The sequence below is a fragment of the Etheostoma spectabile genome, chromosome 4, assembly GCF_008692095.1.
Source record: "Etheostoma spectabile isolate EspeVRDwgs_2016 chromosome 4, UIUC_Espe_1.0, whole genome shotgun sequence".
Lineage (NCBI taxonomy): Eukaryota > Metazoa > Chordata > Actinopteri > Perciformes > Percidae > Etheostoma > Etheostoma spectabile.
In genome coordinates, this window is record NC_045736.1 from 28,182,530 (window position 1) to 28,194,034 (window position 11,505).

The 11,505-nt window shown below is 38.2% G+C and overlaps 1 protein-coding gene across 1 annotated transcript; it reads right to left on the reverse strand.

The window, feature by feature from the left end:
• Nucleotides 1-1,370: 1,370 nt before the first annotated feature.
• LOC116687273 (eukaryotic translation initiation factor 4E type 3) lies at nt 1,371-9,194 on the reverse strand. The gene is made up of 7 exons (XM_032512526.1): nt 8,855-9,194; nt 7,445-7,517; nt 3,551-3,645; nt 2,952-3,012; nt 2,795-2,861; nt 2,499-2,654; nt 1,371-1,614 (listed from the first exon to the last, which is right to left on the reverse strand). The coding sequence occupies exons 1-7, from the start codon at nt 9,037-9,039 to the stop codon at nt 1,568-1,570; spliced, it is 684 nt and encodes a 227-aa protein (XP_032368417.1). The 5' UTR covers nt 9,040-9,194; the 3' UTR covers nt 1,371-1,567.
• Nucleotides 9,195-11,505: the final 2,311 nt, after the last annotated feature.

The window sequence follows — 11,505 nt, forward strand, 5'->3', positions numbered from 1 at the left end:
GAAACAGACCCAGGCACCCGAGTCAGCGGCCATTTGTAACTAGGAAGGTCACTAGAACCGATACTTCCGGTACCTTCTGGTTCTAAAATGACGAAACACCGACGATGCCTGTTTTTTATAGCACCGTAGGCACCGTTAGTGACAATAATAAGTGGAATTTATATAGCGCTTTTCACAGACTCAAAGTTGCAATGCCAGTGTTAGCAGCATCGGTACTACCCCTCTTCTGAAACTGATAGAGGCGGTATACGCTTCAGAGTCTTCCAGTTGATACATTCAGAAGAAGAAGGTCACAAATAAGTGGCCAAAGTCGATTTACAAGTCCCTCTCTTTTGGCTTCAAATAACTCACCGTTGTCGGCTACGGGAGCCGGACAGGCTACACGTTATAAACAGCCGTAGCCGCTTACCTGTTCATTAGGCAACGTTAGCCGTTAGCAGGATTAGCATGGCAGCAGTTAGCCAGGACCAGTCGGGATCACTTTAATGGCAGTACCTCAATTGTTAGCTATATAATTCAATGTGAGTACACGAATGTTGAAATTACATAAAATGCTTGTCCCTTGTAGCGGTGATAAATTAGCCTAAAGCTTTGGTGTTTGTAACATCTCTGGTCACACAACTGTTAGAAACACAGTTGTTTTTGCACAGTAACTTTTGAAAAGATGCCTTGAAGCCTTGAATGCGTCTGTGGACACTAGTGGTTGCACTATGACCATTAAATATACTAATGTTTTTCAATGCTCTATTGCACAGGTTTTGTATGTCTTGTTATGACATTTTGATATTTTTCAAATATTTTAATAAAGAAGTGTTTCAAGTTAAAGGACATGGAATCTTAGAAAATCCTTTTTCCGGCATTGAGAATTATTTTACTGGTATTTGCACAGACTACTATATTTCTGTTATTGTGACACCCCTATTCGTACTGTTACAACACCGTTAGTGTTACTGGTGCGCCTTCGCCTAAATTTACCAGACAAAAACGGAGATAAGGCACCAAAAGGACCAATACTAATAGTAATTTAAAGATGTGGTAGCATTGGATCTGGACAGGAAGGATATCTCTGGGAGTTGAAAGGGGTGTGTCGCAATTCTGCCTTCTCACTCCACAACACAGGTTTTTGGATCTCAGTGCCTCGATTTCGGTATATTTCATATTGCATTTCATTACAGCCCTAATATATATATATATATATATATACACACATACATACATGGGAAAAGTATTTACATAGTAGCATTTACATACTGTTAATCGTTTTTTTAAATCGAGAATCATTTTTGAATCGAAAATTGATATTGAATCAAATCGTGAGCCTGAAAATCAGAATCGAAATGTGACATTTTCTGAATCGTACACCCCTATTGGATATACATTCTCTCAAGAGTTCAGAGCTTTAGGACCCACATCAAAATGAATCAAGGCATCAGTCATAACAAGTTATAAAAATATATTGTTAACATTTCATTGCTGAACGCAAAATAATATCCTTGATTAGGTTGTGGACAGCGCCTTCAAGGCAGGTACAGAGTTCAGGTTAAAATAAAAAGTGCATTACAATCATTTAATGTCTTGAGCGTCCTCCTTCAAAGGCATGATGTTCCATGTGAGCTGAAATGTCACAGTGATTCATGGTGAGTATTAACGCTTCTGTTAGGCATACATTCTTTTACATGCAAGACACCATTTAGACCTTGATTACACAATTACCTTTTTTGTTTTGTTTTTTGATATAAAAACGTATATACCCATCCCCAGATTTTAAAGCTATAGTGCGTCGTTTCTGTCACCCCCATGAGTAATGACGACAACACTGTTGGCACGTCCACATGATATAAGCCGTTGCTAGCAACTAATGAGAGGAGGATTAAAAAAAACATGGACTCTTCAGGAGAGGTAATTATCTTTACTCGAGCTTCTGCGCGGGAAACTCACCGGACGACACAATCTTCAAAACATAGCCATACTGACAAATACAGATGGAGTTGTGTGGAGCTGAAAGTCTTAATTAGCGTAATTAGCAACTCCTTAATTAGCAACTCCTTTGGCAATAGCTTGAATGTAACAAAAGTGTATTAATTAATATCAAAATGTAACGTACTAAAGCTTTAACACGAAAAAGGTTTAATTTAAAAACTAGTATGATAAGTCTACAAAAACTTGCTCTGTTTAGCTCATGTAGAATGTAGTGACATGTAGTGACAAGACTGGCCCCTGTGAACGGGTTGTGTGGAGCAGTTATGAAGGCATATGGAGCATTTATCTGCAACATAAATAAAGCCCTGTCTAGCCTACAGCGTCTCTGCCATGCGTGCTTCAAATGGGAATAGTTCAATCCGCAGTCAATATACTGTACATACTTTTTTTCTACAGTCCGACTTGACTCAAAATATGGAAGGTTTCTGACAAGGCATCTGTAAAGCTTAAGCTCATTTCCATTTCTAAATCAAAAAAAAGGTACACATCATGTAAGTGGAAAAAATGGGCATACTTACACTTATAAAAAACAGCTTTAAAAGATATGGATGGGAGGAGCTCATAGACTTTTCCCAAGATATTTGCTTCGTTAGCAAGAGATGCATCGCTATTCCAAACTTGTACAACATCTTCCCGGTCCCGAACGCTAACGCTGACACCAACAACCTCATCGTCTGGAAAATAAAAGAAGACAAAACAGACAGTGTATAAATACTCATCAATGCAATTGCAATGCAGGGAGAGGGGGACCGTATTTCTTTTTAATCTAAAAACAAGAACATCAAATATTAAGTATGGACTTATAGTAGCTCACCTGAGGCACAGTAATCTGCAAACTGTTCCCCAATGGTAGCAAGTAACAATTCTTTCCAAACTGCAGACTGAAGCAGGAAGAACACAGAAGAGCTAATTAATAATTCAGGTATTTATAATATTGTGTGAAAAAGAGGAAAACGGAGCACAACACCTACAGTGCTTTCTTTTGGTATTTTCATCTTCCATACTCCTCCTTTTGCATTGCTTTCTTCCTCCCTGTTGGTGTAAAACATACAGTATATATTTAGATTGATACTTACTATGCAACCCTAACCTAGTCCCCAGCTTTTACATTATATGCATATTTTACTAAAACGTAATTCAAGATAGGGAGAGATAAAATGTTGGATATGGTAAAAAATTAAAAAAAATCTGAATGGGTTGTAAAACCTGTGAAGGTATCAAACAAGTAACCTTTAATATATGCCCTACCAATTATCATGCAACATATCTAACTAATGGTCTTATTATAATAATAATAACAACAACAATGTAATTATTCCAAAATATAACATTGTCATAAGTGAAGTTGTGATATACTACTACTATTATTATAGTTGACATCCCTTTAAAAGTTGAGTGGGTGTTATTATTACACTATCAGTTTTTCTTGTGTGTCGAATGCAACTGGATAAAATGTTGTATTTCATTTTAACAGACATTAAATGACAGTTACTACATGAGCTACAGAATTGTCCCTCTGTTCATGCTGGAGTTAAGGAATAAAATCATCATAGTTATAACAACAACTCACCACAAAGGCCTCCGCTCTCCGCGCATTAAGTGATAGCTACATCTCAAAGGCAGGGCTGTGGCTGGAGGGATGTTGTTGTATACACTCCAGAACATCTGCAAAACCCCAAAAAATAGACACGTCATGCCTACAACCAAAAAGAGTTTCTTTCCTTTCTTAAAGCCCCAAGACAAAGCTACTATTCTGTGACGCAACTGAACAATAATGTATACTGACAATACTTATAAATCCAAATCCATAAAAAAAGCCACCATGCTAAAAGAAAAACTCTCTTGACAAGTTCTTTGTATTTTCACACATCAAATCAAACAAGCGCGGTTGTATAACACTTTGCCTGTTTGTGTATTTTCCAGGTTTTGTTATGGCATTCCTCTCTAGAGTCATTTGCTCCACCATCATTGCTCTTATGGGACCTCCTGTGAAAAGCTTTGGATTTTAGCTTCAATGTCCCAATCAGTACAAAGTACATGATAAGATAAGAGTTTGACTGCATTCTGTATGTCTCAGCGTATTTACACTGAAACTACACTTTCACTTCTAGGTTTAAAAAAAAAAAAAAAAAATCTTTGCCACAAATATTACTAATGTTATATTAAAATATCTGTCAATGAATTGACAGATAGCAGGCATCAGGCCTGTATTTTGGCATTTTTGGTGATGATTGGACAAACATTATGCTTATTTTAACCATAGTTTACTTGCTAAAAGTCCCCATGAAAACAATAAACTGACTTCCAATTTACAACATACATTGCATCAGACCGTGACATCAAAAGGTAGTAATGCAATGTTTGCTCTGTAGAAGACCCCAGGATATTGTGGGATGTGATAAAAAGGTTTTATTAGGAGCAACACCTTACTTCTGCTTTAATGCGCACAAAGCTACGTCACTTCAACTACACAACCTTGAAGCTACATTCACCAGATCAGACTCATTGTTGCAAACTAATTTTACTGACCAAATAGCTTTAGAATGATCACTAGTCAAGAAAGAAAGACACAACATTCTGAAACAGAAATCTGAATTTCTAATTTCAGACAGCGCTATTACTTTCAGCGTGCTAGACCTAGTCATCTACTTGCAGTGAGATTAAGGTCCAGTGACCATTTTGCAGATATTCCCACTATTAAATCTTCAGATGGTAATAATAGAACTGGCTCTGTTGAAATAAATAAGTCCTTTCAGACATTTTATTCCAATTTGCATGAATCAGAGGTTACTTTGGATAAAACCCAGTGTGACAGCTGGTTGAATCAGCTTGACTTGCCTCAATTATAAGCAGAGGAATTAGCTAACTTAGACAAATTGATCATTTAAGTAGAATTAAGTGTGGCAGTACAGAGTAGGCAAAAGCAAAAATCACCGGACTTTGATGGGATTTGATGAATTGTATGCAACTTTTTGAGAACAACTGAGCCCATTCCTTTCCAACTTCTCTATTGAGGAGGGCACATTTTCAAGGGATGTTAACACAGTCTTAATTTTCTTACTCTTGAAAAAGGATCTTAGAGAGTGATCTATCGGCCTCTGGCTCAAACTATTTGCCAATCGATTATGGTGTCACCAATATGCATTTATAAGACACAGCATCGCCTATCACTATTTGAGGACAATGTTATTGTTTTTTTTAGAAAACCCCTCTCAGTTTCTTCCCCACCTTCTATCATTATGCGAGGAGTATGAAAGCTTATCCGGCTTTAAAATTAACAGGTCAAAGTGTTTAGTTTTTTATTTGTTGGCGGATTCGAAAAGGTCAGTAAAAGTATTGTGTAATAATAACGCAACAAAAACATACAATAGCTTCTGTATCTGCGAAAGGGGGCTTAGTGTTCTCTCTTGCCTTGTTAAGGTAAGCTAGGTTAGCCTCCTTATGTTTGTTTCTCAAATGTAGGCTACTTTCAAATTTGTGGGATGTATCCCTGTAATAAACTGTACACATATTTTACCACCTTACACTGCAAAGCACTTGCTTTTATCTGACACAGTCATAACCAAATATAAATCTGCTGCTTTCTTCCGACTTTCGGCACCGCCATGTCGCCAGGCGAGGGGTACGGACTATGTCGTTTGTTGTATTCAATTTTACATGGAATGTTGGAATGTTGGAATTTCTGGGTTCCCAGTCGGAAACTATACAAATCTACGGGAAATGTCATGATCGGGAAAGTAAAACGTTATTTGGTCTATTAAAGACAATGACAAACACAAAAACTAAGGACATTTACTTGATAATTTTAACCAAACATAGATTTTTTTGGCACCTATAGCACATTGCCCATCAACACAAGCCTGTAAACTTAGAAGACTCAATGAAGAGAAGAGAGAGCATTGCCGCACTTGGGAGTGCTTTAAAACCTATTTTATACAGTCTATGTTTAAGACTCACAGAAGAAAGTAGTAGCGTTTGTGATGCATTCAGCTCTTAAAATTAAATGAGAAGCAAAGTGATAAAAAAATTAAATTTTTATTTTTATTTTTTAAATCAAATTAATTTAAAAATTAAATCGTGAACAGGGTGAATCGAGATCTTGATTTTATAACAATTAGTCGTGCAGGCCTAATTGCAACCCATTGGAAACCACCTCATGACTTGTATATATTCGTACATGGAGCCTTTCCTTTTTGGATGTCATATATGTGGAGCTCTCCACGGCTTGCATAAATGGAGCGCCAGGAAAGACTTTGAACTCTTGGCACAACATTAATGAAACTTTGAAATCCATGCTGTAGACCTTTGCTACAGCCTTCTTTCTTTAATCTGTGCGTGTGTTTGATCCCTTTTGTCTTATACCTGTGTCCCTGTCAGTGCCTCTTGTTTGTTTGTCTGTGTCTGTCTGTATGTCTTGTTTGTGAGCTGAAGACATCGTTCTTGCTGTTGTGTTTTTGTTCTGTGGAAACATTTGATCACAAGGAAGGATCGTAGAAAAGGTGCACTGTGCCTTCTTTACTGTACTTTTCTGTATAATTTCATCTAGACCAATGTTTTGGACTTTAGCTTATTTTGTTACATAACAATTTGATGGCAAAAAAAGGTAGTAATGCATGCATTGCAACATACAGTGAGTGTAGAAACACAGATCAGAAGCTATTGTCACTCTTGCCATACAACATGTTAATTAACAGGAACTTTACCCAATTGCAGTCACAGTAATTTGAGATACTTTGAATTTTACTGGTAAAAGCTGATGTAATATGATGTCAATAAACAGTACACTACATATGGTGGTCAACCTTTTTGTTAAATAGTAAGATCCTCTTTGTTTCACTAACGCCAAACCCACCAGACTCCATTTAAATAAACAGTAATAGTTATAGTTATTATCGTAAAACACACTTAATTTAAAGTCGACAAAAAACAAAATAAAACTATCAGAGCCATCTTGGTTCGACTTTTCACTGTTCCAACGATCCCCACTCTGGTTTGGTTGAAATAAATCCTTAATTCACCCATTTTGCAGGCTCTATACACGCAATTGTTTATTTACAAAGTAAGTGGAGTTTGGTGAGTTTGGCGATGTCGAGTGGTTTCTGGTTTAAACAAAATGATTTTACTATTTAAGGAAAAGGTCTATTTCTGTAAGGATCCTTTCCATAATGTTGTTGACACTTAGAATAACAAGCTGATTTTTGTCAGTGGCAAAAAAACAGTACTTTTAGCGGGTTGGAAATTGACGATGCACCTGACTATTTGCCCCGTATGATTACATTAGAGCTTTGTTCGTGACTGTTGGTTACAGCGTTCTCGCTCAATACTGGACCACTTAGTTGATTTTTGTTGACATTAGCAACTTACCAAAGCATGGGGAAATAGGGTCCAGGTAGAAAGAAAGAAAAAACGGGAATTACGCTTTAAGATAATGAAGCTCTTTATTTAAGCTGACACCAAATCTCACCTGAACACTTTGCACGGTGTAGATCTTCTTCAGATTGGATTCACATTCTGCAGCCGTAGTGCCCGGTAATGACCTTAAAGAACAAGTGAAAACTGTTTTAACCCAAAGTAATGATACACTTTTGGAACAAGGAATTAAACAAGCTGACTGCTCTGCCTACACACAAAACATGGTCAGGTTCATGCTTTGTTTTCTTTATTCTTTTTGGTCAGCTAGTCTATTATAAGGAGAGTTGACCAGCTTTAGAACAGAGTTTAGTAAAAACAAGGTTTAGTTAGTTATATTACATAGATTACATAAAGATACCACCAAGCTGTCTTAATTAGGACTGCAACTAACAATATAATGCCAAAGTTCTGAGAGCCCAATGTGACATCTTCAAATGTCTTCCTTTTGTCAGACCCACAGTCCAAATATATTCAGTTTAAAATTATATAAAACCCGGAAAAGCAGCAAATCGTCACACTTGAGGCTTGAGCCAGAGAATACTTCATTTTGACTTGATATAACAAGTAGATCGACCAAAAAGTTAATTGACTAAATTGTTTCAGTGTTATTGGGGTCTGTGATCTGGGAATTCTTATGTACTTTAAAGTTACAGGAGTATGCTAAATGCATTAATATTTTCACTCGTTTCAAAGCAACACGTTAAGCTAACACATACAAAAACGACTTTTTTTGAGCGGTGTCATCTAAACTTTGGAAACCTTTGCTCCAAGGCGGACGGTAAAACAATAAACAATACAAGGTGTAATAAAAAAAGAACGAAATAACTCTTATTTAGATAAGAACGTTTCCGTAGCAAGAGAACTGTAGCCTATACATTTTTACAGTCTCTAGCATTAGCCAGCACTAGCTGCCTACATATTTGGCTTTGGAAAAAAAGAAGTGTGCTAACTGTGCTATTGTTTGGACTACACACCCTCTCAGGCTCCCCTGCTGGGAAACTTATAGCACACAGCTAAAGTCACTTGAATTGCATGTTTGAAAACCCCAAAATGACGGAGTAAGCACGTCCACCGTGTCACGCACATGACGCGTCATTACTAGATAACATAGTCGTGAAGATGCTTACTTTCTAATGAAATGTCTGTTAAACACGCTCACGCTACATTTGCTCCATGTAGCTTTCTATGTTTTCATACCAATAAATAACAAGGTAAGCATGTCCACTGTGTTACGTAGGAGTCATTACCTTAGATAACAATATAGCCGTGAAACTGCTTACTTTCTAACGGTAGCCAACTGTAACTAGAAGAGTGTTATGTTATGTTCTACCCTCTCCCGCTACATTTGCCCCCGGAGGCCTGCGGAAAGCGGTGGCCTTAAGTAATATTTTCCTCCATCATTCCTGCTCGTCCCGGGGGGCTATAAAGTCACAGACAACGCGGAAGACAGGCTAAATGTTACCTGTCCAGCCAAAACGTCCAAGGTGAGTGCAGAGGCAGCGTTGTCGTCTCGTCTTCTCGGTGTTTCTTTGTGATATTTTCCAACTCTTTCTCGTCGATGTCAATGTTGTTTTCAGATGAAACCGTCTGGCCGCTCAGGCCGCCCCTGTCCATCTGTAGATCTGCCTGACTACCCGGAACCGCCATTTTTGCAGGAACAAAAGCGAACCTTTTTTTATATCTTCTTGTGTATCTCCTTAATAAAAACACCCGGTTAGGCTTTATCTCCAGATACGAAACACACACTACCGCTTTCCGCCTACCGACTAGTGACGTCTCTGCGTCACTGGGCAGAAAACAAACGTCGCAGTTGGTCCATCCCAGAGAGCAGGAACAAGAGAGAGAGACCTCACTCTGTCAGTTTTTCGGGTAGGTGACCTGAATCACAAATCTCCCACCAGTCCAGCCACATGTGACCTAGGCCTAGCTAGACGGGATAACTAGCACTAAAGACACAAATGTCAAACTGTTTTTCTAGAAAATAACTGCATAAGGATATGCAGGAGTGGTTAACTTTGTTGTTGGCAACTGGCTTTAAAATGTAGGTTACTTTTACACAATTAGGTTACCACAAGCTCTTTGCACTACCATATGTAGCACAATACCAATCAGACCACAATCCATAACAGTATAGGTCTGTACAGAAGTAACTGTAACAATTTGACCTGTAGGCCTATAATAGAGCGTAGCCGATTAATTGGCCAGAATGTGAAATCGGCTGATATTAGTTTATCATCACAGATATTTCGGTTGATAAGTCACACGAAATTCTCATAAAATGTCAACCGGAGAACACAGTACACTGGCTTCCTGTGTCTCAAAGAATTGATTTCAAAGTACTCTTGCTAGTTTTTAAATCACTTAACGGTTTGGTCCAAATATATTGCTGATCTGCTACTACACTATGAACCACCCAGACCTCTCAGGTCATCTGGGACAGGTCTGCTTTCTGTCCCCAGAGTCAACTAAACAGGGTGAAGCAGCTTTCAGTTTCTATGCTCCTCATATCTGGAATAACTCCCAGAAACCTGTAGATCCGCTGCTACTCTCAGTTCTTTTAAATCAAGGCTGAAGACCTTTCTATTTGATGCTGCCTTTCTTTAAATGACTAATCATTTCTTTAAATTTCTTATGCTGCACTGTAAATTTATTCTTGTGTTTATGTTTCTCTTTGTTTTTAACTGTCTATTCATGTGTTTTTACCGTTGTTTTAATGCTTGTGATTTTTACTGTTTTTACTTGTGTTTTATCTGTTCAACTGATTTTGTGTAAAGCACTTTTGACTGTCCTTGTTGCTGAAATGTGCTATACAAATAAAGCTGCCTTGCCTTGCCTTGCCACAGTAAAGTTTTTTTTCACCTGCAAAGTGTCTTCCTATTATCAATGTTGCCAATTGGCATCAGCCTGAAAAATCCTGTCAGTTGGGCTGTACTTTATTTATAGGCTAGCCTACTGTTATACTTGTCGTTATACTTCTGATTCTGAGTTAAAGTATAATTGTTTTTGGCATTTTATAAATGTTTTTTCAAGCATGCGCTGCAAAATATTTTGGGGGATTTTTGGGGATATTCTAGAAACACTTGAAGACCACCAAAACGTCTTTTTCTACTTCTCCTGAAAGAAAGGTTGGCCCAGTGCTATGTTTCCAGAGAGGTGGGCAAACTTTCATTTTTTGTGGAGTTAAATGCAACTTCTCCCTTTCACATCAGCAATGGAAACAAATCTGCTTTTCTCAGGAGGCATGACACATGTGGAGCAAGTACATTAGGCACAAGGCAAGGGAGAGGAGAGGGAAAGAGAAGTTGCTCAGCTTTCAAAGTAGGCCTATAGAAATTTAGTGCACATGTATTGTTTATTATCGGCCCCACCAGGAGGCTAGACCTGAATGAGTCTGGGAAGTGTACTTTTTTTATTACCTCTACATTAATGTATATAGTCCAGAGCTGCACTCACTTTTAGGAAGCATTTCTTATCTAAAAAGCAGGAAGGAGTGATTCCCACATGTGCAATGGGAATGGGCAAGTTTTTTCTTTATTTTTTATTGAGTGAGGCATCATCTTATTACATCTTCAACCTCAAGCCCCTTCTGCTTGTTTTGGGGCACATTGGTGGAAGAAGTCCGCTTTGCAGCTTTGCTTTTTTTTTTTCTCTGGACACTTAAGCAAGCAGGATGTGAGGTTTTAAAGCTCAATCTCAGCTGTTGACCAAAGACCCATAACGTGCAGTTGGCCTGTGTCTAAACATAATACTACACTTAACCTACACATGCCACATTTGATAGTAGGAACCATTTGGTTGACCCTGTGCTGTTACTGGGATTTAGTATTTGCCTGAACACCGTTCTTTCTTTATTCCTTTGGATTTATTGGGACCCGCCTCCAGTGTGGTCACAGGGTCCCAAAGAAAACCTGTCTAGGCTTGGAATGGAAATTGTTACAAAGGATTGGACTTGGGCAGAGCATGGCAGGACCAATGTGGGTTTGGTCAGCTAGGCCAATATTTGTCTGTTAGTTACATAGACTGTATATTCAGATCTCATTAAGGGCTAACGTGCCAGATTTCTTATGTGCTCATGTAATCCTTAGAGCTGGCTGCAGGGGGGGCTGGTGTACC

Bases quoted from the DNA above. Each gene is read 5' to 3' on its own strand.
- LOC116687273 (XM_032512526.1), bottom strand. From the start codon at position 9,039: ATGGCGGTTCCGGGTAGTCAGGCAGATCTACAGATGGACAGGGGCGGC. The intron at 3,646-7,444 runs GTGAGATTTGGT...GGGGTTTTGCAG, and splicing joins ACACCGTGCAAAGTGTTCAG to ATGTTCTGGAGTGTATACAA. The intron at 2,862-2,951 runs GTAGGTGTTGTG...TTCCTGCTTCAG, and splicing joins AAATACCAAAAGAAAGCACT to TCTGCAGTTTGGAAAGAATT.